This window comes from Coregonus clupeaformis, chromosome 29, assembly GCF_020615455.1.
Source record: "Coregonus clupeaformis isolate EN_2021a chromosome 29, ASM2061545v1, whole genome shotgun sequence".
In the NCBI taxonomy this organism is placed as follows: domain Eukaryota; kingdom Metazoa; phylum Chordata; class Actinopteri; order Salmoniformes; family Salmonidae; genus Coregonus; species Coregonus clupeaformis.
This window is the reverse complement of record NC_059220.1, coordinates 41,911,735-41,937,594: the sequence shown is the minus strand read 5'-3', so window position 1 is coordinate 41,937,594 and position 25,860 is coordinate 41,911,735. Positions and strand designations below refer to the sequence as shown.

Here is a 25,860-nt window from a genome sequence, read left to right as displayed (position 1 = left end):
GCGCGCCTGGTAATTTTGATGCAAATAGGATTCCGTACAAATGTAGTCCGCGCATGCGTGCTGCAAAAGTCAGCGTGTTGCGTTGCTGTGTGCTGCTCTACTTATTTGCAGTGTAAATGTTTCTGACAAGGAATACAAGCTTCTAATTTTCATAATGAAAACAAGATTCAATACCGTGGATATCAGGGCAGTCATTGCTGAGATAAATGCTAAGTAAGTTAGTCTGGTTCATGCATCATGAAACGTGCTATTGTTGGCTAGCTAGCTAATGTTAGCTAGCTAGCTAGTTACTGTAACAAATGTCGAAGTTGAAAGATAGATTGGGCTTGTTCGACATTGCAGCCGACTGACTGATCTACAAATCACCTTGCATCATAAATAACGCTCATTATTATTTGTAGCTAGATCAGTCAGTCACAATTTACCCACGATACATCACGGTGTTTATGCTCTCGAACACGGCCATTGAATAAACTTGCTAACTATACAACTACTGTCAACAATTGGTTTAGGTCCACAGGCATTCTCTAAACTTGACAGACGTTAACTACACAGATGGCTAGCTAACAAAATATGATTGGGACTTATGAATAACGTCATCATGACACTAACTTAATTTGTTCTGTTATCACAGTTATCTTGGTATGCGCGTAAACAACGTGTATGACATCGACACGAAGACATATCTCATCCGGTTGCAAAAGTAAGTGATATCTGCTGGCTGTCAGTGGTACCAAGCTACAGCAACCATCCATGTTGTTGCCATGATGTTTGTTTACAGAACTTGTCATGTACACGTGTCAAATGAAATGCATTGCTAATGTGTCACTAAGTCCTAGGGATGACTGACTGGTGTGCAAGATTAGAATTGAAAATGTTTTTGTTTGTTTTCAGGCCTGACACCAAAGCTATTCTACTGGTTGAATCTGGACTCCGCATTCATTCTACAGACTTTGAATGGCCCAAAAATATGATGCCCTCTGGCTTTGCCATGAAAGTGAGGATGCATTGTTTTTTCAGTTGTCCATTCACTTGTCATGTCATGCAATGATGGATGTCTTGGTAACTCACTTTATGATGACTCTTCCCCATAGTGTCGAAAGCATCTCAAGTCAAGGCGACTGACACAGGTGAAGCAGCTTGGGATTGACAGGATTGTTGACATCCAGTTTGGCTCAGATGAGGCTGCTTACCATCTGATAGTGGAGCTCTATGACAGGGTGAGAAATGTCCATTCCCTTCTTCCTCTCTCCGAGTCTGACGTTTTCATTATACTCTTCAACTGTAGAATACATTACTTGTTTCATATTTAGCAATGACAATCGATATTCCATGCTGTTTTCTTTATGATCATCATGTTGAATGCAGTGTAATGTGCACCCCCTGTGTATGTGAAGGGTAACATTATCCTGGTGGACCACGAGTACATGATTCTGAACCTGCTGCGCTTCCGCACAGCAGAGGGAGAGGAAGATGTGAAGATAGCGGTGAGGGAGAGGTACCCTGTGGAGAACGCCAGGCCGCCAGAGCCCCTCATCAGCCTGGAGAGGTAAGCCACGGGAGGCAGATAGTGGTTAGGATGAATCATGGTGCCAATGCAGGCAAAAGAGTGGAACAATATTTAAATATTTGCAGATGAATTCGGTGAAATATTGAGGGATTTGTCACAAGATGTTTAGTGAACTGAGCATTATATTCAGTTCAATTATTGATATACTTTTTTGGTTACTACATGATTCCATACGTGTTATTTCATAGTTTTGTAGAAAATAGTACAAATAAAGAAAAACCCTTGATTGAGTAGGTGTGTCCAAACTTTTGGCTGGTACTGTATATATGACTGACAGGTGGAACTGTTTTGAAACCACCGTGCCTCCATCTTGGCACTCCATTGTAAAATATTTTTATGGCTATAAAATGCGATTATTAATGTCTATATTTGTTTTTGTCACATTTATTCTATTAGAGACACCTTAATGCATACTTTTAAATTGTATTATGTCAGCTAAACATAAAAATAATGTTAATGTCCCCACTACAACAAAAAAATACTTAAAAACGTGTAAATTTCTCCTTAACATTTAATTGAAATACTGTAGAATTCCATTCATTCCTATGGAGGACTGCTCCTTCCGGGGAGTGCCAATATCGCCGTCCGGTGGCTTCAAAGCCTCTCACTGGCTAGTACATAGCATCAGCAATCCAGGGTTTACTGTATATACATAATTGATTCAGTTAGGCCTAGGGTTGCAAAATTCTGGTAGTTTTCCCAAAATTCCCAGGTTTTCCTGAAATCCCTGGTTGGAAGAGTCAACGTGGACAAGACAAAGGATCTTATTGTGGACTACAGGAAATGGAGGTCCGAACACGCCCCCATTCAAATCGACGGGGCTGTATTAGTGCGGGTCACTAAGGACCTGTCATGTTCCAGACACACCAGCACAATTGTGAAGAGGCCATGACAACAAAAGATTTGGCATGGGCCCTCAGATTCTCAAAAAATTCTACAGCTGCACCATTGAGAGTATCTTGACTGGCTGCATCACCACTTTGTATGGCAACTGCTCTGCATCCGACCGCAAAGCACTACAGAGAGTAGTGCATACGGCCCAGTACATCACTGGGACCGAACTCCCTGCCATCCAGGACTTCTATACCAGGCGGTGTCAAAGGAAGGCCCAAAAAATGGTCAGACTCTAGCCACCCAAGTCATAGACTGTTCTCTCTGCTACCGCATTGCAAGCAGTACCGGAGCGACAAGTCTCTGACCAGAAGGCACCTGAACAGCTTCTACCCCCAAGCCATAAGACTGCTGAACAGTTAATCAAATGGCTACCTGGTCAATTTACATTGACCCCCTTTATTATTTCTTTATCTTAATTGTTTTGCACTGACTCTATGCACACTCACTAGACTCTACCCACACACTCACATACTACACTGACACTCCAACACACACACACATACATATTGACGCCACACACACACTCCCACATAGACACACTTTACATACGCTGCTGCTACTCTGTTTATTATATATCCTGATTGCCTAGTCACTTTTACCCCTACCAACATGCAGTGGTGTAAAGTACTTAAGTAAAAAATACTTTGGGCTATCTGCACTTAATTTATATTTTTGACAACTTTTACTTCACCACATTCCTAAAGAAAATAATGTACTTTTTACTCCATACATTTTCCCTGACACCCAAAAGTACTTGTTACATTTTGAATGCTTTAGCAGGACAGGAAAATGGTCCAATTCACACACTTATCAAAATATCATCCCTGTTCATCTCTACTGCCACTGATCTGGCATACTCACTCTCCGTAAATTTAAAAAAAACAAGAAAATGGTGCTGTTTGGTTTGCTTAATATAAGGAATTTGAAATGATTTATACTTTAACTTTTGATACTGAAGTATATTATATCAATTACATTTACTTTTGATTCTTAAGTATATTTTAAGCCAAATACTTTTAGACTTTTACTCAAGTAGTATTGTACTGCGTGACTTTTACTTGAGTATTATTCTATTAAGGTATCTTAACTTTTACTCAAGTATAACAATTGGGTACTTTTTCCACCACTGCCCACATGTACATACTGTATTAGCTCAATTATCTCAACTACCTTGTACCCCTGCACATTGACTCGGTACTGGTACTCCTTGTATATAGCCTCGTTATTGTTTTTATTGTTACTATTTCCTTTTTTTTTCATTTAGCAAATATTTCTTACTTTTTAACTCTGCACTGTTGGGAATGGGTTCCTAAGTAAGCATTTCACTGTAAAGTCTACACCTGTTGTATTCGGCGCATGTGACCAATACAATTTGATTTGATTTGAATAAGCAGGAAATTCGCAATCATCCAACCAGGATTTCTGGAAAACTTGGGAATTTTGGGAAAGTTACCGGACATTTGCAACCCTAGTTAGGCCCAAGAGTTCATTGAAGAAATAATAATCTGTGTTGGTTTGTTTTCATGTAGACTCACGGAAGTCCTGTCAAAGGCCACGAATGGAGATCAGGTGAAAAGGGTCCTCAATCCTCACCTTCGTAAGTAGTCTTCGTCGCCTCTGTCGCCATCCAAGGCTCATCCAAGTTTAGTAAAAAAAGTAATAATGTTTTCCACAATGTTATTATCATTGTAAACAGCAGACGTACCTTCTAGCGTTATCTATCTGCTCTTTCAGCATATGGGGCTACTCTCATAGAGCACTGTTTGATGGAAGTGGGACTCACTGGCTTCATCAAAGTGGACAACCAGTTTGATGCTGCACGAGGTACGTTTCTTTTAGACCAGCTGTAGCCGTTGGCAGATTACGAAGATGTACTGTTGGTATATATTATTCAAACAATGATCATCAGAATCATGATATTCTGGATGAAATAGGCTTAATTGTTGTGTGTAGATGCACCCAAAATCCTGGATGCCCTGCAAATGGCAGAAGATTATATGGAGAAAACGGCAAGCTTTGATGGAAAGGTAGGTCTCACGTCTTATTGAGAATATTCATTCATACATCGGATCCATTTGTAATAGCGAAATCATAGAAAAGTGTGTCTCCCTTGTTTCGTTGCAGGGCTACATCATCCAAAAATGTGAGAAGAAACCAAGTTTAGTCCCAGACAAACCTCCTGAAGAATTGCTCACGTAAGTTATTTTATTTGACTCTCATTCTGTGCTTATGATATTATGTCTCCAAGTTCAGTTACTGGTAAGATCAGCATTAGGTCTCACCAGAAGCATTATGGAGGTTTTTGTTTGCTTGGCTGGTGAGATATGTTCAAGTCTCCAACAATGTCTTATTTTTACAGATATGAGGAATTCCACCCCTTCCTCTTTGCCCAACATGCAAATAGCCACTATGTTGAGTTTGATACATTTGACAAGGTGAATTTTAGAATATCTGTCCTTTATATGTATTTATTTACCCTATGCGTATGTTGGGAAAATGTCATTGTTTCCCATACGTACCTAGTGTACCAAAACTGTATTGGTATTTTCATAAGACTACGGTATGAGATCACTTCAGTAAGTCTTGCTCCTCTGCTCCTAGGCAGTGGACGAATTCTACTCCAAGATGGAGAGTCAGAGGATCGACGTGAAGGCCCTGCAGCAGGAGAAACAGGCTCTGAAGAAGCTGGACAATGTCAAGAGGGACCACGTGCAGAGGCTGGAGGCACTGCACCAACTTCAGGTCAATACTGAAGAACTAATGCTAAAGATGTGCTAATGCTAAAGGATTGCTAATGCTGAAGGAGTGCTAATGGGTCCTGCCAGAGCCATGTGGCGCAGTGGTCTAAGGCACTGCATCGCAGTGCTAACTGCATCGCAGTGCTAACTGCATTGCAGTGCTAACTGTGCTACTAGAGATCCTGGTTCGAATCCAGGCTCTGTCGCAGCCGGCCGCGACCGGGAGACTCATGGGCGGCGCACAATTGGCCCAGCGTCGTCCAGGGTAGGGGAGGGAATGGCCGGCAGGGATGTAGCTCAGTTGATAGAGCATGGCGTTTGCAACGCCAGGGTTGTGGGTTCGTTTCCCATGGGGGGCCAGTATAAAAAAAAAAAAAATGTATTCACTAACTGTAAGTCGCTCTGGATAAGAGCGTCTGCTAAATGACTAAAATGTAATGTATTTAGAGAGTTGGGCCAATGCGGTTTCTGCATTCTGATTCATTTACATGACACTACAACATTATATGGCAGCCATGTTAGCTTGCCATTAACATTACATGGGGAATATTTAAACATGTAACTGAATGTCTAGAATTAGAACAATATTCTAAAAGTTGGCCTAACTCTCTAAATGCATGGCCCTTGGTCCTACTAATCACCTCAAACAACCCAAAAGTACCCACAACAACTCAAAACAAAAAAACGGGTACCCAAAACAACCCATAACAACCACAAACAGGTTCTCTCTCCCGCTGACTCTCTCCATACTACCTGTCTAATAAACAGTCGGATTATGGCTGGAATGAAGGATGACTGACAGGCTGTTTGAAGGGTAATGATGGGAGGACAATCCTCCACGATGACCCACTTTATGGATGTGTCCCAAATGGCACACTATTCCCTATAAAGTGCACTACCCATAGGGATATGGTCAAAGGTAGTGCACTTTATAGGGAATAGGGTGGCCTTTGGAAGACGTAGCTCCCAGGCTGTGGTTTACATATTGATCCGATCCGTAATCGGGTGATTGGGTTGATCACCTGATCGATCGGCAGTCACAAACCTCGTTACTGTCAGCAGGTGACACGCATGGATTGCCATAATTTCATAAAGAGAGGTGCGACTACCATGTGTCCCAAATGGCACCCTATTCCATGTATAGTGCACTACTTTTGACCAGAGCTTTGGTTAAAAGCAGTGCACAATATAAAGGGAATTGGGTGCCATTTGGGACACAGCACCTTATCCCAACATCTGTATGTGTCGGCACACTAATGTACATAACCTAATCACAGGTAATCTCATTGAAGGAGGAGAGGTGGCTCTGCCAAGACATGTAGTTTAACACCTTTTGTGTGTTATCTAGTTATGATGGGAAGCGCGTGTGTGTGCGTGCCGGGGTTAATTAGAAACGAAGATGGTCAATTCAGGAAGTGATTTTAATTTAAATCTGAAAGACTTTTTAAATAAATAGCTTCTACTCTGTTATTGTTTATATATGAGTTGTTTGGGTACTTTTTTGTGGTTGTTTTAGGTTGTTCTGGGTAGCACCCATGCTAATGCTATTAGGACCGTGTGTTGCAGGAGGTAGACAGGCTTAGGGGCGAGCTGGTGGAGATGAACTTGCCCATAGTGGAGAGGGCTCTGCAGGTGGTGCGGAGCGCCCTGGCCAACCAGGTGGACTGGGCCGAAATAGGGCTGATCGTCAAGGAGGCCCAGGCTGCCGGAGACCCAGTGGCCTGCGCCATTAAGGAGCTGAAGCTGCAGACCAACCACATCACCATGCTTTTAAAGTGAGTTGATGCCCAAAATGGATATGTTTCTAATTGCCCCTCAGGGATTGATAAAGTCGTATTGAATTGAACTGTCTTTGGTTCGGTTAAACTTGACTACTGCCCTTTCACACTACAACTGAGCTGAGCTGTACTAAGCTGACCTGGTTACGCATCCATCCTGTGCTGCTGCAATCTTGCTGGAAAAGTGTGGGAACGTGGCGTTGCAGTTTCCCAGCACATATCGCCCACAGCGGCTAGGAATTGAATCCCACGTCCTTGATGCTGCCCTCTATCACGTGTCCCATCTCCTTTCAAACTGTCTAAATCAAGACTGAGCTCTTTACTGTAGGTGTCATATGTATGCATTTATAAAGCCTTTTATAACAGCTACATAACAGTGTTACCAAAAATCCAGCAGGAAAGGAAAATGTGATATTGTATCCAGCACAGAACAGTTTGGATTTGAACAAAAGCATGAAATGGGTACTCGAAATACTATGAATCAATCACTAACCCACCTTTATCTGCCCTCTAGCCAATTAAATAGATAGATGGTTGCTGAACAGACAGACCAGGGTAATGCTCATTAGGGCATACCGTAGCACAACGTTTTGCAACGGACAACAAAATGTACATTTCTTATTAGACAAGTTCAAATAGTACCTCCCTGTTTCAGGACGTTTCCTTCCGTTTCATGCGTACTGAACACTGCCCTGTTGTTTCCCCGTTCAGGAACCCATACATTGTCCCAGAGGAAGGAGAGGAGGAGGATGTAGCCGAGGTGGCTGAAGAGAAGAAGGGGAAGAAGAACAAGAACAAAGACAAGGGGCAGAGGGGCAAGCCCAAGAAGGACCAGCCCATGCTGGTGGATGTGGACCTCAGCTTGTCAGCCTACGCCAATGCCAAAAAGTAGGCTCTCCACTCTCCCTGGCTCAGTGTATTCTTTGAACTGCAGTTATTAAATAGAACATATATGTTTTATCTCTATGCTTTGAACAGTATGGCTAGATGTGGTTTGAGCATATCAAGCTGACGAACCCAAACGTTGATGTCCTTTCTTTTCAGATACTACGACCACAAGCGAACCGCTGCTAAGAAAGAGCAGAAAACTGTGGAGGCAGCCCAGAAGGTGATGGTGCCACATGCATATGACATTCCCTGTCCATTTGTGTTAGTGGTCAGTTCATACATTTGTAACATTTTCCCCCTTTTTTATTTCAAGGCTTTCAAATCTGCTGAGAAAAAGACCAAGCAAACCCTTAAAGAGGTCCAAACGGTTACAACCATTCAGAAGGCCAGGAAAGTCTACTGGTAAGACACTTAGCCTAACTAAAGCAGCATTCACCCTCTGTAAACTTGCCACGTATAGAGATATGAGCAGTCATTGACTAAACAAATCTGAACTAATGCAGCCATGTTCAGCTAATCTAACACCTGTAAGAAGTGATTAAATGAGCGCAAAGTCCTCTCCAATTCCAGCACAAATTCTACAGATTCTACATTTTAGTCATTTAGCAGACGCTCTTATCCAGAGCGACTTACAGTTAGTGAGTGAATACATTTTCATACCGGCCCCCCGTGGGAAACGAATCCACAACCCTGGCGTTGCAAGCACCATGCTTCTGGGCAATTACTTCCTCTATCTTTTCAATACGTGACAAATTATGTATCATTGTGCTCTGTCAGGTTTGAGAAGTTCCTGTGGTTCATCAGCTCAGAAAATTACCTCATCATCGCCGGACGCGACCAGCAACAGAATGAAATTATCGTTAAGCGCTACTTGAGGGCTGGTAAGAGTGTAATACACTTACTATAGCCCTGCCTTACAACAGGCTATGGCCAACTATCCAATGTCCATACCAGCATAGAACATCGAATACATGCCCAATACATTGCTTCGGACTAGATCGTATGCTAGTTTGGTACACACAACACGCTATGTTCCACTGTCCATACTAGCATACCACATAGAATGCATTCACAATACATTGCTTCGTTCTAGTTAGTATGCTAGTTTGGAGATTGGAACAGAGCCTCTATCTCGCTACCTGTGTGAAAATCTCCTCCTCTAATTTTGGTGTCTCTATTATCAGGGGATATCTACGTTCACGCCGACCTCCATGGAGCAACCAGTTGTGTCATCAAGAACCCATCTGGTATGAGCTGGTCTAGTTCTGTGATCAACACACTGTTGTTCAGTCAAATGACGCTTCTCTTATCCACTGGAATCTCTTTAATATATGTTCATGCAACTTAAAGTGAATAACCCATCTCAGCCCAAATTCGAGTTATAACTACCCGACTTGAATTCAAGCTTAAGTGTTGACAATCATCTGTGAACTCTATCCATGTCTTTTTAATGGGGTGTAATGTGGCACTTCTATCTCTTCCCTCTAGGTGTGCCCATTCCTCCACGCACCTTGACCGAGGCAGGCACCATGGCTGTGTGCTACAGTGCAGCCTGGGACGCCAAGGTCATCACCAGCGCATGGTGGGTGCACCACCACCAGGTGAGTCCTCCTTGGGAGCCTGCTGCAGGGTTGGATCAGGGTATGATCAGAGCTGCTCCAATGATAACTCTTCCCGTCTCTCTCTGTCTAGGTGACTAAGTCGGCCCCCACTGGAGAATACCTGACCACTGGAAGTTTCATGATCCGAGGTATGGCAACGTCTTCCCAGTAGTCACCACGTGGTGGTTATGTGTCAATTATGTAGTGTTGGGTTATCGACAGCTAAAACCGCATTCCTATTTTCACAGGAAAGAAGAACTTTATGCCGCCCTCTTATTTAATGATGGGTTTCAGCTTTCTCTTCAAGGTAAAAGCTAATGTTTTAAACGTGTTTGCTCTGTCATAGATAGTCTTCCGATATATCCGACTGCCTTTTGAGGAGTCAATTGGTAAACCCTATCTTGGCTCAACAGTCCAGTCTTGTGTCCACAGGTAGATGAGCAGTGTGTATTCAGACACCGGGGTGAGAGGAAGGTCAAAACCATCGACGAGGACATGGCGGACGTGACGTCCAGCACAGCAGACCTGCTAGAGGATGGGGAGGAGCTTATAGGTACAGGGCTTCAAGACCCACACGCACACACACACATCAGTATGCGAATCTACTGGTTGTTGCATTTATGTACCATACGTATGTTTTCCCAGGGGATGACAGTAGCAACGAGGGAGAGGGGGATGATGGAGGAGGAGATGGAAAGAAGAATGGAGGAGTAGAGGTAAAAGTAGAGAAAGCCACTGAAGGGGCAGAGGCTGAAGATAAGGAGGATGGAGATGCTAACGAACTGGACGACATGAAGGAGGAAGGAGAGGGGGATGAGGAAGAGGTGGAAGGGCTGAAGGTGAAGAGTGATGGGGAGAGTGCTGAGTTCAGTTTTCCAGACACCACCATCTCCCTGTCCCACTTGCAGTCCACCAGGTAATATTATACTACTGTATGTTGCCATTGTAAACTCAGCAAAAAAAAGAAACGTCCTCTCACTGTCAACTGTATTTATTTTCAGCAAACTTAACGTGTAAATATTTGTATGAACATAACAAGATTCAACAACTGAGACATAAACTGAACAAGTTCAACAGACATGTGACTAACAGAAATTGAATAATGTGTCCCTGAACAAAGGGGGGGTCAAAATCAAAAGTAACAGTCAGTATCTGGTGTGGCCACCAGCTGCATTAAGTACTGCAGTGCATCTCCTCTTCATGGACTGCACCAGATTTGCCAGTTCTTGCTGTGAAATGTTACCCCACTCTTCCACCAAGGCACCTGCAAGTTCCCGGACATTTCTGGGGGGGGGAATGGCCCTAGCCCTCACCCTCCGATCCAACAGGTCCCAGACGTGCTCAATGGGATTGAGATCTGGGCTCTTCATGGCAGAACACTGACATTCCTGACTTGCAGGAAATTACGCACAGAACGAGCAGTATGGCTGGTGGCATTGTCATGCTGGAGGGTCATGTCAGGATGAGCCTGCAGGAAGGGTACCACATGAGAGAGGAGGATGTCTTCCCTGTAACGCACAGCGTTGAGATTGCCTGCAATGACAACAAGCTCAGTCCAATGATGCTGTGACACACCGCCCCAGACCATGACGGACCCTCCACCTCCAAATCGATCCCGCTCCAGAGTACAGGCCTCGGTGTAACGCTCATTCCTTCGACGATAAACGCGAATCCAACCATCACCCCTGGTGAGACAAAACTGCGACTCGTCAGTGAAGAGCACTTTTTGCCAGTCCTGTCTGGTCCAGCGACGGTGGTTTTGTGCCCATAGGCGACGTTGTTGCTGGTGATGTCTGGTGAGGACCTGCCTTACAACAGGCCTACAAGCCCTTAGTCCAGCCTCTCTCAGCCTATTGCGGACTGTCTGAGCACTGATGGAGAGATTGTGCGTTCCTGGTGTAACTTGGGCAGTTGTTGTTGCCATCCTGTATCTGTCCCGCAGGTGTGATGTTCGGATGTACCGATCCTGTGCAGGTGTTGTTACACGTGGTCTGCCACTGCGAGGACGATCAGCTGTCCGTCCTGTCTCTCTGTAGCGCTGTCTTAGGCGTCTCACAGTACGGACATTGCAATTTATTGTCCTGGCCACATCTGCAGTCCTCATGCCTCCTTGCAGCATGCCTAAGGCACGTTCACGCAGATGAGCAGGGACCCTGGGCATCTTTCTTTTGGTGTTTTTCAGAGTCAGTAGAAAGGCCTCTTTAGTGTCCTAAGTTTTCATAACTGTGACCTTAATTGCCTACCGTCTGTAAGCTGTTAGTGTCTTAACAACCGTTCCACAGGTGCAAGTTCATTAATTGTTTATGGTTCATTGAACAAGCATGGGGAAACAGTGTTTAAACCCTTTACAATGAAGATCTGTGAAGTTATTTGGAATTTTACAAATTATCTTTGAAAGACAGGGTCCTGAAAAAGGGACGTTTCTTTTTTTGCTGAGTTTGTGTGCCGGTCGTGTTCATATATTATTCCTCTGTATTTGAATGGCAAATATGACCTTTTGAATTGAGTAAAGGCTAGTTTCTTCAGTAGTAGACCTAGGTCAAATACGTAGGTGAAATAATTTTGAGATACTTGGTTTGAAGTATGCTTGATATAGCTTGGAGTTTATATTTGGGGCCATTCCATTGGTTCCATTGTACCAGGCAAAACAAATCAAGAGTAGTTTAAGTATTTCAAAGTATCTGACGTGTATTTGACCCAGGTCTTTTCAGTGTCCGAAAGTGCAACAGTCATCAGAGAGGTTTCTGTTTGTTTCTCTCCAGGGAAACCCAAAGTGCTGGTTTCAAAAAGAAGGTCTCCATTCAGGTAAAGCAATTGTGATCGGTGAACTTCTATACTTTTTTTCATTATGCAATAGAATAATTTATATTTGATAGAATACATTTTTATTTCATAAACGTCAAATCATATGTACATTTTATTCTTCATTAGGTTGATGTGGAGGTGCAAAAAGAGGGGGGAAAACACATGACAGCCAAGCAAAGAAGGTAAGCTATATACGTAGCAATGAAACCTTCCCTCGTGGCTAATAGTAATGCACGAAGGCAATGGTTTTGTATTGCTGCGTTCTTTTTGTCCAAAGGGAGGAGAAGAAGAAGGGGAAACAGGATCATTCTGAAACTCAGGAAGAAGAGGGAAAGACAGAGGAGACACATGGTGCCTCCGCAGCAAATCAGACCACCAAGAGTGGAGGAGGGGGAGGAGCCTCTCAGCAACCTCTTAAGAGACATCAAAAGGTGAGACGTTTTCAAAGTTTTAAATGAATTTTATTAATTGTAGTCCAATTTGGCCAGAGATTGGTTCTAGCGCTGGCTAAGGTTGTCAGCTTTACTGTCTTCGTGGTGGCATTAGTTAAAATACACTGCCCTTGAAAGTCAAGCTTTTCGTGTTTGTTTCCATCTATGCTGTGGTTGAAATCCAGAACAAGCTGAAGAAAATAAAAGAGAAGTACAAAGACCAGGACGAAGAGGATCGGGAGCTGATGATGAAATTGTTGGGGGTGAGGAGTATGATGTTGAACTTTCCCTCATACTATTGAAATGTCTGGGTTACAAACTATGGAACACAAATTAATGATATGAACATATCTGTACACCAAAACATTTATAAAAAAACATTGAATGAAAGGGACTTTTTTTATGGCCGGTTACTGGTTACCAATAAATTGTTTCCAATAAAGCAGTACAGTACAGGCATTTATTGAAATCCCAAACCTTTTCCGTCTGCAGTCTGCTGGCTCCACTAAGGAAGAGAAGCCTAAGAAGGGCAAGAAGGGGAAGGGCAAAGACGAGGTGTTGAGAAAAGCCCCCCAGAAGCAAGCCCCGAGACCCCGTCCTCAGGAGGTCATCTTAAAGAAACCAGAAGGGGAGGAGGAGGGTCCGGCTGGGGAGGAGGGAGCAGCACCTGAACAGGATGACAAGGTAAAGAAAACAAGTCAAACTGCTCCATGGCCCTGTTCAAATACTCTTAAAATTAATGATTCCATCCTCAAAGTAATCACTAGGCAGGTTTCCATTGACCCAAGGTTTATTAGACAAAAATAATGTCCCAACATTGTGATGTATAATGGACAAGGCGGCTATAGGGGAAATGTTCTAAAGATCTATACTGAACAAAAACATGCAACAAATATTTTACAGTTTACAGAGTTACAGTTCATAGAAGGAAATCATTAAATTGAAATTAATTAATTAGGCCCTAATCTATGGATTTCATATGACTGGGCAAGGGCGCAGCCATGGGTGGGCCTGGGAGGGCATAGGCCCACCCACTGGGGAGCCAGGCCCAGCCAATCAGAATTAGTTTTTCCCCACAAAAGGGTCCTTGGCTGGCGTGGTTACATGTGGTCTGCGGTTGTGAGGCCGGTTGGATGTACTGCCAAATTCTCTAAAATGACATTGGAGGCGGCATATGGTAGAGAAATGAACATTACGCTCCCTCAAAAGTCAAGACATCTGTGGCATTGTGTTGTGTGACAAAACTGCACATTTTAGTGGCCTTTTATTGTCCCCAGCACAAGGTGCACCTGTGTAATGATCATGCTGTTTAATCAGCTTCTTGATATGCCACACCTGTCAGAAGGATGGATTATCTTGGCAAAGGAGAAATGCTCACTAACAGGGATATAAACAAATTTGTGCACAAAATTTTAGAGAAATAAGCTTTTTGTGCGTATGGAATATTTCTGGGATCTTTTATTTCAGCTCATGAAACATGGGACCAACAATTCACATGTTGTTTATATTTTTGTTTAGTATACAACATTGTTACCCGTTCGACAGGTGGATTTTTCTTTTGTCAAACTTTCTTTGCAACAACTGATGATGGAAACTGTGTTTTTGGAATAAATGATTGCCAAATATTTTTTGAAGGTACACAACGGGGCACATGATATCACGCAATTACAAAGCTTCACTCCACATTTAATTCTAAATGCCTACTGCTTGCTAAATCTCAGTTTTTCCACTATAAAAATGTTTCTTTGCAGGACAAGGATTGTCTTGACTTTCAAGAATGCTTGCCTTGCTTTTCTGGTTGGCTGGATGCAAGTTACACCATCCAATTATTTAAGATCTACAGGAGTGCAAGTTTCACCATGGCATGGAGTCTGGTGATATGTTGGCACATGAGAATTATTAAAATATGGAAAATATTAGTAAATTCTTGCATTCTATCCATGCTGGCTTTTGCGGACTACCTGAGACATGAAACAGATCGGTGGGAGGGTATAGAGGCTCTCGACAATTTACTAATGCGCAATTTTCCTAAATGTATCATGGAAACACTTCAGCCACTTCATTTCTATTCGACACTATTTTTTTGCGGAAAAGTATTATTTCTTTGTTACGTCATTAACGTCCAGTTGTTTTTGTCAACACAAGACAGTTAAATGGAAACGCGCCGTAGAAGGCAATTGTCACATCTATTTTCTATGCAAACTGGCTAAATGTCGTGAAGAAATCACTGGACAAGTTAATGGAAACATAGCTACTGATCTAACATGACATAATTGGTGAAAGCAATGCCTTGGAAAACTTGCACCAATCATCAATCCATTTGTCAGATCAGTGATTACTTTGTGGAAGGAAGGAAGAATGCATTTTAAGAGTTTTGAACAGGGCCCCTGAATCCATGTTTGCTTGATCTAAGAACTGAAACAAAGGTGATTTGAAGAAAAAGGGAGAAAGGTGACTGCTATTTATGTTGCAGGAAGGAGATGACCAGGACCAAGACAACCCTGGAGCAGAGGTGGGTTCTTTCAGATTACTGTATTACTGTTCAAACCTGGCCTGGTAGAAATAGATTTTCATTATGAAAAAAGGGGATAAAATAATGAAATCCTTTCCTGCAGTGCCAACATCCTTGTCTCATTGTGTCTCTCCATTGACTTCCCTAGGAAGCAGAGAACCTGCTGAATTCTCTGACGGGCCAGCCCCACCCAGAGGATGTACTGCTGTTCGCTGTGCCAGTCTGTGCCCCCTACACTGCCCTCTCCAACTACAAGTAAGGACAGCATATCTACCTAGTTTTATAATATCTTTGTTATGCCAGTAATGGCTACCATTGAAAGACCAAATCCTCTGACCATTACATCTAAGCCAACCTAACACCAATTTTGATTTATCCATTTACCCATATACGGGTACTTATTCTGCTTCCATTTGCCATTGGAAATGGGACATGGCTATGTTTTCAAAGTTAGCTAAAAACGGTGTTTCCCCATAGGCACAAGGTGAAGTTGACCCCAGGGACCCAGAAGAAAGGAAAAGGTAATATCAGAGCGCTAATGGATTCTGTATTATAAATGATAAGAGGCCGTATGCTAGTGCTGAGCGATTAACTAACATTTCGGTTATTTTTCAGTTTTTAAACTAATTGACCGTCGGTGCAATTATTTGAATTCCATTTTGTTCCGTTTTTTTGTGAGCTCAATGCGCACATTGCAGTTTCTCTAGAGATAAATCAGATCCAGCCTGAACTGTGTGATGTAGTAGGAAGTTGTAGTTTCCAACAGGCCAATATTCTACATAGTTAACCTCCTTAAATGTAATGGCAAAATGTAGATTTCCGCATTAATAGACATACCCAAAAGAAACTGCTATTCATGTGTAATTATATAATTCTGACATGCCAAAATGTTTTATATTTGGAAAGAAGACATCTGGGAGATTGTGAGGAAATGACCAGAAGATATATTGGAGTTACATAGTTTAGAATAGGCAGAAGAATGCACGATCGTGCGGGGATATAGAGAGCAGCTGTTGCTTCGCAAGGTATCTACCTGAAAATACATGATCTAAGTGATTGATAGTTGGTATTCAGCAGTCATAAAATCTGCATTGCTTGCTGTTTGGGGTTTTAGGCTGGATTTTCTGTACAGCACTTTGTGTTTTACATCTGCTGATGTAAAAAGGCTTTATAAATACATTTGATAAAAGTATGCCTTATTTACTTTGAAAAACTGTCAGACAGCATATGCAGCAGCTCTATAGAGATGAGATGACTTTGAATGAAATAAGTCATCAAATAAAACAAATGTAATATATACAACTGATATTTTTGTTGTATGATCCGAAACAACCTCAAAAAGCACTAATCGCTCAGCACTAGTCTTAAGGTCCTTACTACTAAATAGTGTCTGTTCCAGGTGCGTAGGAGTCAAAAGAAGAATAATGGAAGAGATGGAGACCCGCACACAGTTGAAAAAAATGAATACATCCAAAACTGAGGCTTGAATGGATTTATTCGACAGTATGCGGGTCTCAATCTCTTCCAGTATTATAAAATGATGACATGGCTGGATCCTAGGAAATGATCTCTTATCTATATTTTGTCCTCCAAGCTGCCCGCACTGCAGTATTCAGCTTCATGAAGGCCAGGGAGGCTTCGACCAGAGAGAAGGACTTGTTTCGCAGTGTCAAGGTAAGGCGGATCCACATACCTGGATCGTGTTCATTAGGGTGCACCGTAGCAAAACGTTTTGCAACGGAAAATGAAAGTGATTTTTATTGGACAGAGTTCAGATAGTACCTCCCCCATTTTGGCCATATTCTTCTATTTTGTGACTACTGAACACAACCCTGGGCGGCAGGTAGCCTAGCGTTGGGCCAGTAACCGAAAGGTCGCTGGTTCGAACCCCCGAGCCAACTAGGTAAAATTTGTCGATGTGCCCTTGAGCAACCAAATCTCTATTTTTGATGTAAATGGCATGTTGTAGAACGATCCAGACAAATCTTTTGTGATTTCACGTTTTTGAGAAACCTAGCTAATCACTTCCTCATCCTCGTTGTGTAGTATGGGGCCCCTGAAAAAATATGAAAAGGCTACAAAAACACCCAAATACATCCTGTTAGAAACGGCAAAGCTCTCAGTATAGGTCTTTAGATGTTGTACACATTGTCATTCCAAACTTTATCCACAACGTTTAATTCCATTTTGTTGCAACTCAAAGAATACCTCTCTGTCCAGTCTACAGGTAACTGCCAAAATAAAGGAAACCTTTGAGTAAATGAGGAATACAAAGTATATTGAAAGCATGGGGTACTTCCACACAGTTGTAGAATCTATGCCAAGGCGCATTGAAGCTGTTCTGGTGGCCCAACGCCCTATGAAGACTGTAAGTTTCCTTTATTTTGGCATTTACCAGTAGCAGCAGGCTACACGCAGAATGGAACAGCTGGATAGGGGAAATGGCTTGAGTCGCGCAAAAGGGAATGTAACATTGCAGATAAAGTTCTGAATGACAATTTCATGTGTGCAACATCTTAAGACCTTCATCACTATACTGAGAGCTTTGCCATTTCTAGAAGGATGTTTTTGGAGTCGTTCATGTTTTTTCAGGGCCCACATACTACACAATGAGCAAGTGATTTGCTGTAAGTTTGCTAAAACGGGAAATCACAAAAGGTGTCTGGACCTTTCTATAACATGCTATTTACATCAAATCACTTCTCCTTTAACCCTAATTGCTCCTGTAAGTCACTCTGGATAAGAGTGTCTGCTAAATGACAAATGTGAGTTTGCCTTGGTTTTATATATAATAAAATATACAATGACATTTTTCTGGCAATCTGTAATATGTAAGCACCTTAGCAATTACTTTATGAATGACTGCTTAGCCACTTAGCACAAAACAACAAGTGTGAAAAGTTGCTTGTGAGCTCTGGTTTTAAGACCCTTTTCTCGTTTCAGGATACTGATTTATCAAGAAACATCCCTGGCAAAGTTAAAGTATCAGCACCTAACCTGCTGGCAGCCAAGAAGAAATAGAACTAAACAATGAAGTCGACATGGGCTTGCTTCACAATGTAACAATGAGTTAACCCATCCCTTAATAGGACTATGCTGACTTCATTGATGTCTTCAATTTACCAATCATGTGCAAATGTATTTGGATGACATGAAAAGCTTGTGCGCCGAAACATTACTTTTCCTCAGTGTCCTGGATCTTTACATTCAACAACATTCTTTGTTCAAGATAACCAAAAAAAGCAATGCAAAATGTCCGAACAAAATCTGATTTGGCATAATTGCCGAGTTTATATTTTCTTGATTCTAAATTAAACATTTTAAACTTCAATGTAACTGGTATTAATATTACCTGATTAAAAACAGACAAAATGCTACGCGAGCCTCTTCTGACTAACATGGTCAAACTGAACATTTTTCACTTTTAAAAAATATATATACATTTTCAAACACTGGCACGACAAATTCACATATATACACACAAAAGCAAGCACTCAAAATGAGGATAATGAACGTTGCCATGTTTGCTGACTGGCCTAAGGGATCTGCCAACACCATTCCCACTAATTTACTTTGATTTTCCAACCCACTCATGACAAGATCGGGTGAGCCGTCCTCTTTGTTCAGCTAGCAGCAAGGCCGTGGCCGTCCACACACCCTGGCATCCCAAAGAACGTGGTGGTATATGCTTCTTATGACCCCAGTGTGTTGATGCCTCCCATCCTCTGTTTGAGACGGTGTAGCAGGTATTTAGGCAGGCAGTCCCAGGACCCAGCCAGCAACTCTCTGTGCTGCAGCGCTGCCTCCATACAGAACCTAGAGAAGGGGGACAATCAGGCACCACTTAGCAAAGTTTTACGTTGACCAGAAGATGTACTGTATCAGAGTTGACGTGTTCATTAGGCACCAAACAGAAGAAAACGGACTACCTGAACTTTTTTGTTGCATGCCCTCCCTAATGAACAAAACCCTGTAGTTAGGGCCATGTTGTGTTTCTACTCACCGGACAAGTGACTTGGGTTGAACCGTGAACACCAGCAACTCTTTGCTGTGAGCCTGTTGATAAAGCAATTGACATACCTTTATTCAAACCATACTTGGTAGTAAACCTGCTTATCAATCAGTTGGTAGTTCTAATTTTAAGTAACACTTGTGCCAGACACCAAGAAGGTGTGGACTCACCGCTCGCTGATGGGACAGCAGGTTATTGGCACAACCGCCAAACACAAACACCTCCCCGTCAGGACCGGAACAGGCCGTGTGCCAGAGCCTGACACACACAAAAAAACAGAGGAAAATCACCATGGACTCGCATGATTAAGGACACACACAGTAAGACAAGCATCTCCTATGCCTTACCACATATCTGTTGATATTACCTGGGGCTCTGTGTGTGCTTGTGCTTGTACTGTTGCCACTCGTTCTTGCTGACGCAGTACAGCCAAGCGTCACCTGTAGATATTACAAATGGATGGAGGAATTTTAAAAAATGGGTCAATGTTTGGCTTCTTTCCCCTCCAGTGATGTAATTTGTTGGTGAATTGTGTGGTCATGCCATGGACTCAAGGAAAAATAAAAAGACAAAGTATTCTTCGCTCACTCAGTGTCTCTCTACATGTTGTGAATCCTCCGAACAGGAAGAGGTGGTCAGGTGACACGGGGGTGAGGGAGTGCCATGAGCGTCCCACAGGACCCTGCTGAGGAACACTCCTGTAGAGGGGCAGGGGAGGTCGAGGGGAAATAGGACCAGGGGGAAAGAGTGAGAGTTAGTCCCATTAAGGTTAACACAGGCACATCCGTGGGTTAGAGCACAACATCCTCCCATTAAAAAAAAGTGTTTAATGCTATAACATGCATGAAGACATTTTGGATGAGGACCCCATAGCATACATTTCATGCCACTCCCAGGAATCCATGTCGATGTAGTACAAGTCGTTCAGACGGTAATCCTGTTGTAAAAGAGATAAAGCTTACTCATGTGGAGGAAGAGCATCAAAAATGTAGAATACAAAATCCTTTATCTATTATGTAATAAGGCATAATACTATGTAAATCATAGAAATGAACATGATCTACAGGCCAGTGATACCATTTCACATTAGACAGTGTGACCGTAAACTCAGCAGGAACTTGAGTAATCTCTTTTCAGAACAGTCCTACTTACCCTGTAACGCCCCCCAAACACATAGCCTCGGTTGCCCACCTTGGCACAGGCATGTGCTGCCCGGGGAGAGGGGGCATTACCCTTCAATAGAGAGTGGGAATGGAGAGGTGAGAATGGAGCTCCCACAGACAGATGTGTAAAATGGCTTCCAACAAAAAGAAAGTCGTGGCAAGATTTAAGGGAATCCTGTTACCTTGGTGACTGGCTGGCTCCAGGTGGACGTCTCCAGATCCAGGATGTGAATGTGGTTGTTCCAGCCCCGCCCCGGATTATCTCCCTGTTACAACACACAGAGAAAGGGTTGTGTTCATTAGGGCATGCAACAAAACGTTTAGCTACGGAACAAAAATGAGCGTTTCTTATTGGTTATCCAGGTTGTCTCTCCCCGTTTCAGTAAAAAAAAAATGTGGTGCCTAATGACCACGACCAAGGACTTTACCCTTATTGACAACTCCCTTTGCTGCAGACAAATAACACAAAACAGACCATTTTCATACTGGTGTTAAAAGCAGCTGAAGGTTTCAAGGGTTGTGAAATGAATTGACTATACCATGAATGAAGTTTCATCGTATTCAAATGTCCCTCTGTGAGCTCCTTGTGCCACATATCCGTAGCCCCCAAATAATACTAGCCTGTGAACAAAGACAGCAGTTAATGGAGAAATGTTAATCAAAATAACTTTCTTTAGAGAAGGGGTTCCCAAACTTTTTTGGCCTGCGACCCCATTTTGATATAAAACTTTTCGCGACCCCACCATGTAATCAACGGCCAATGTTTACTTTTGATGCTATCACAGTCTATTACAAATCAGTCTGACAGTACTTTTTACAAGTATGGTTTGAAGTGACAAATGCATCAGAAAGGTATTGGGAAGTTCAGAAGATCATCAGGAAATATTTTTGTATGATTTTCTGTGTAGATGTTCTCCCCCCCAGTTGGCTTTAGTGCCTGGTCTCGTCCACTCTGTTCTAATGAGTCCTACGCAGTTTGTGGGAAACAGAAGACACGTGTGTTCCTTAGAGTTATCTTTCAGTGATGGGGTCAAAATATTGTCGCGTAAACTGTTCAAAAGATCGAGACACATTTGTAGGAAGAAAACAGAAACCGCTCTGTTTATTACAACTGCATTTTCAAATCAAGCGACCCCACATGGTAGTTTGGTAAACGCTGCTTCAGAGGTAATGATATGGAGCAACTGTAAGACCTATTATATAACACACTGCCTGCCAATAGACCACCTCACCTGTTCTTGTGAACCCAGCAGCCCAGTTTGTCCTTGCAGGACGGGGCCAGGCCCTTGAGATCCTTCATCTCCTCCCAGCAGAGTAGAGGTGTTTGGAGAGGGAGCCGGAAAACCTGAAGGCCACGGAGCAGAACAGTCAGCAATCACGTTGAGATGGTATGATGTCAAAACAGTTAGAATGGCATAAGACTAGTCTCTTGTAACAGACATTAACATTTAAATGTTAAAGGCCCAGTGCAGTCAAAATTCTGTTTTTCCTGTGTTTTGTATCATTGTACAACAGATGTACCGAATAAAAGTTAAATGGGTTTCCATCACATTTTCAACTCTGATGAACTAAAAAGCTATTTTTTTCAATTTTAATCTCAAACTATTACAGTAAGGTACTTAATAGTTACCCAGAAATTATTTGACATTGATGTAAAAACGGCTGCATTGGGCCTTTAAGTCTGTTGGCAAACAGGCTTCTGAGGTGAGATAGGGATAAATACATCAATCCTGCCATGTCCTGCTGTGGTGCTTAAAGGGGCAATCAGCAGTTGCTACATCCATTAGTGGACTTAATAAATTAATGATATGTAGCCATTGATTCTTGCAGAATATAACTTATAAATGCCTCATGAGCTTAGTTCAACTGTCGTACCCATCAGAAACCAAAATATAAGCTTGTTTTACTTCAATGTTTGTAAACAAACAAACTGTAAACAAACACTATATAGCCTCAAACCAGGGTTAAAACTATAATTTTGATATCATGGATGGTCAGGCTCTCTATGAATTTGAGAGTGGTTACATTTTTCCAGCCCCATCCCTCAGCTTTTTACCGAACCAGGGTTGGGGACAGGCTTTGTTATTGTTTCTACTGCGGATTCTTGCTTTAAAGTGGGGGCAGGGATTTTAAACAGAATTCTGTAATTCTCTAATAATGACTGCGTACATGTGAAATAGTTGCATGGAAAACGGCGTCAGATACCTCCATGTTGGTAGCGTTCAGCACAAAATATTTCCAGTTTCTGGAAAGGGAGGGGCTGGGAACGGGCTTTGGCAGAAAGGGAGGGGTGTGGACTTGAACGCCTTTTCCCCTAGAATAATACTCCAAATACAGTAGTTGGCCAGCGTGCACGAGAAATTTGGTTCTGGGTACCGAGATTATACAAGACATAACAAGCGTAAACGCACCCGGTTAGTGTTTCCCCTGGCATGGTGGCCTCCAAACAGATACAGGACACCGTCCACACACACTCCACAGCTGCCAGACATGGATGCATGCAGGTTACCCCCCGCCATCTGCTTCTTCCTGCAAATACAGACAGTAGATACAGTGCCTTCAGAAAGTGTTCACACCCCTTGACTTTTTCCACATTTTGTTGTGTTACAGCCTGAATTTAAAATGTATTACATTTAGATTTTTTTGTCACTGTCCTACACACAATACCCCATAATGTCAAAGTGGAATTATGTTTTTCAACATGTTTACAAATTAATAAAAAATGAAAAGCTGAATTGTCTTGAGTCAATAAGTATTCAACCCCTTTGTTATGGCAAGCCTAAATAAGTTCAGGAATAAAGATGTGCTTAACAAGTCACATAATAAGTTGCATGGACTCACTGTGTGCAATAATAGTGTTTAACATGATTTTTTAATGACTACCTCATCGTTACCCCACACATACAATTATCTGTAAGGTCCCTCAGTCGAGCAGTACATTTCAAACACAGATTCAACCACAAAGACCAACCACACACTAGATGTCATAGCTAGACACACAAATACAAACAATTGAAGTTGAAATCCTTATTACCATCGTTCTGTCTCCATGTTGTATATCCAGATTTCATTCCATGGCAAGTATAAGTCAAAGAAGCCAGAGCTCTGGGAATTCTAGTGATAAGACAAACAAGCGGGAAGTCAATAGAATTAAAAGAATCTTGATACCGTTTTTCAGAGTCCACTTGACCCATGTCACACTTTCCCTGGCAATAGATAACACAGTAAAACTCCAGACAACATGTTTAGGAAGGTCAAAGCCGACGCCAAATCTCCCAGTAAAAATTATAATTGATTGAAGACTGATTGGAATGGTATAGTTCAGAATTCTATTATTTAGATACACTATAACCTAACATCTAAACAAAGGTCTTAATAAATATTACTGATCATCTGACAGCAAATTCAGAATGTCTGTCAGTCATACTTCCTTACCTTATATCCTCCCCAAACATACATGCAGTGTCCATCCACCACTGCTATGTGGCCACTGCGCTCAGCTGGCTGGTCCAACTCAAAGGGCTCTTCTTCAGTGTCCAGAAGAACTACATCCTCATCGAGTTCATCAGCCTCGTCCACCACCCAGTCAAATTCTCTCTCCTCTTCATCTCTCTCGGACCCCTCGTCTTCCTCCTCAACAGGCAAGCGGTCAGCAATGTCCTCCATTTCTGCCATGATCACCTGGATGGGAGAAGAGGGCTACATAGTTTTGCATACACAGGGATTTTGAGTAGGAGAGCATAAGGGTTATTGGACCAATAGACATTCACTGTAGTTAAGAATTCCCATCACCAACATGGGGCTATAAGCAGCTAGCTCAACTACACACACAGGCCAGTTTATTAAGTACACCCATCTACACTGAACAAAAACAAACAACATGTAAAGTGTTGGTTTCAAGATCCCAGAAATGATCCATAAGCACAAAAAGCTTCTTTCCCTCAAATTGTGTGTTCAAATTTGTTTACATCCCTGTTACTGAGCATTTCTCCATTGCCAAGATAATCCATCCACCTGACAGGTGTGGCATATCAAGAAGCTGATTAAACAGCATGATCATTACACAGGTGCACCATTTCTTTACCATTACGTTAATTTCTCTCAAACGTCGTTATAGAGAATGTGGCAGTACGTCCAACCGGCCTCACAACTGCAGACCACATGTATGGCGTTGTGTGGGCGAGCGGTTTGCTGATTGTGGCGTAGGGGTTATGGTATGGGCAGGCATAAGCTACGGACAACGAACACAACTGCATTTTATCGATGGCAATTTGAATGCACAGAGATACCGTGACGAGGTCCTGTCGTGCCATTAATCAGCTGCCATCACCTCATGTTTCAGCATGATAATGCACAGCCCCATGTCGCAAGGATCTGTACACAATTCCTGGAAGCTGAAAATGTCCCAGTTCTTTCATGGCCTGCATACTCACCAGACATGTCACCCATTGAGCATGTTTGGAATGCTCTGGATCGATGTGTATGACAGCGTGTTCCAGTTCCTGCCAATATCCAGCAACTTCGCACAGCCATTGCACTTAACCCTAATTGCTCCTGTAAGTCGCTCTGGATAAGAGCGTTTGCTAAATGACTAAAATGAAATAAAATGAGTGGGACAACATTCCACAATCAACAGCCTGGAGATGTGTGTCACGCTACACGAGACCAGCCACTTGTTTTGCCCATTCCAACGTTTAATCAAACAGTAACTGATTGCCTCAAAGCCTGCTTTATATAGCAAGCCAAGGCCACCTGACTCACTGTCTGTAGGAGCTAACTATTTTCATAAACTGGGTGGTGTACCTAAAACTGGCCAGCAAGTGTATATATGCCTAAATATAAGTCGTTTTACAATCGGAATTCTATGAGATACAAAGAATTCAGATTGCAAAAAGTCATATTTTTAGTCATATATAGCTGTTACTGGGTAATACTTGGATTGTTATTGGCAGTTTACTAGTATGAACCTGCAAGTAAGGATTTCATTGTACTGTGTAACGTTACCAAGTGTATCCTGTACATACGACAAAAAAACTTGAACTGACAACTTTTTTGCACCATGGCGGATGGTTGGTTTACATGGGAACACAAGACATGTTAGTTTTCATGCTATCATGAAGATAATATAAATACGTAGCTCATGTATAAAGTCTAGTTTGCAGTAAGCATAATTTTAAACATATATTGACTGTGTGAGACAACCAACGTAGCCTAGGTAGCTAACGTCAGATAGATTGAAGCAACAGCTAACGTTAACATACTAGCTAGCTAGTTTGCGTATCAACCAATTTAACTGCGTTGAATGCATAATAAACATTGAAAAACACAGATGCAACATATATTGTCACGTACGTACAGGACTTCAAATGACCCACGTCTGCTTTAGCCTTCAGTGTGAAGCGTTATGTTTTTGTCCAGTGTTTACTGTGCAACATTTAGTTGAGGACTGACCGGAAGCAGCCAAGAAC

At 42.3% G+C, this 25,860-nt stretch overlaps 2 protein-coding genes across 3 annotated transcripts; one reads left to right on the top strand and one right to left on the bottom strand.

Annotated features, from left to right (window-relative positions):
• Positions 1 to 54: 54 nt before the first annotated feature.
• LOC121545150 (nuclear export mediator factor Nemf) lies at positions 55 to 18,548 on the top strand. The gene is made up of 32 exons (XM_041855589.1): positions 55 to 213; positions 635 to 703; positions 895 to 997; positions 1,095 to 1,220; positions 1,398 to 1,549; positions 3,994 to 4,061; positions 4,199 to 4,288; positions 4,418 to 4,491; positions 4,589 to 4,659; positions 4,824 to 4,899; positions 5,066 to 5,206; positions 6,769 to 6,977; positions 7,692 to 7,868; positions 8,025 to 8,088; positions 8,182 to 8,270; positions 8,646 to 8,749; positions 9,053 to 9,115; positions 9,357 to 9,469; positions 9,561 to 9,618; positions 9,718 to 9,776; positions 9,902 to 10,022; positions 10,115 to 10,385; positions 12,232 to 12,274; positions 12,401 to 12,456; positions 12,552 to 12,705; positions 12,891 to 12,968; positions 13,198 to 13,389; positions 15,179 to 15,217; positions 15,366 to 15,472; positions 15,695 to 15,738; positions 16,812 to 16,891; positions 18,161 to 18,548. Exons 1-32 carry the CDS (start codon positions 155 to 157, stop codon positions 18,236 to 18,238), a joined length of 3,228 nt encoding a protein of 1,075 aa, XP_041711523.1. The 5' UTR covers positions 55 to 154; the 3' UTR covers positions 18,239 to 18,548.
• On the bottom strand, positions 18,484 to 25,860 carry LOC121545151 (kelch domain-containing protein 2). Of its 2 annotated transcripts, none has more exons than XM_041855591.1 (14): positions 25,745 to 25,860; positions 23,828 to 24,073; positions 23,427 to 23,506; positions 22,804 to 22,921; positions 21,625 to 21,737; positions 20,932 to 21,013; positions 20,575 to 20,658; positions 20,382 to 20,462; positions 20,108 to 20,166; positions 19,818 to 19,927; positions 19,597 to 19,669; positions 19,400 to 19,487; positions 19,221 to 19,273; positions 18,484 to 19,033 (listed from the first exon to the last, which is right to left on the bottom strand). In XM_041855591.1, exons 2-14 carry the CDS (start codon positions 24,065 to 24,067, stop codon positions 18,910 to 18,912), a joined length of 1,305 nt encoding a protein of 434 aa, XP_041711525.1. In that variant the 5' UTR covers positions 24,068 to 24,073; positions 25,745 to 25,860; the 3' UTR covers positions 18,484 to 18,909. The 2 variants fall into 2 exon arrangements, with proteins under 2 accessions (XP_041711525.1, XP_041711524.1); XM_041855590.1 differs by having other exon boundaries at positions 25,749 to 25,860.

What these genes read in the sequence shown, in the direction of transcription:
- LOC121545150 (XM_041855589.1), top strand. Translation starts at nt 155, where the DNA reads ATGAAAACAAGATTCAATACCGTGGATATCAGGGCAGTCATTGCTGAG. An exon ending in CCTCCTGAAGAATTGCTCAC is followed by an intron (nt 4,660 to 4,823) that starts GTAAGTTATTTT and finishes TTATTTTTACAG; the next exon opens with ATATGAGGAATTCCACCCCT. An exon ending in AAGGCCAGGAAAGTCTACTG is followed by an intron (nt 8,271 to 8,645) that starts GTAAGACACTTA and finishes GTGCTCTGTCAG; the next exon opens with GTTTGAGAAGTTCCTGTGGT.
- LOC121545151 (XM_041855591.1), bottom strand. Translation starts at nt 24,067, where the DNA reads ATGGCAGAAATGGAGGACATTGCTGACCGCTTGCCTGTTGAGGAGGAA. An exon ending in CCAGGGGAAACACTAACCGG is followed by an intron (nt 21,738 to 22,803) that starts GTGCGTTTACGC and finishes CGTGGCCTTCAG; the next exon opens with GTTTTCCGGCTCCCTCTCCA. An exon ending in AACATGTAGAGAGACACTGA is followed by an intron (nt 19,670 to 19,817) that starts GTGAGCGAAGAA and finishes TAATATCTACAG; the next exon opens with GTGACGCTTGGCTGTACTGC.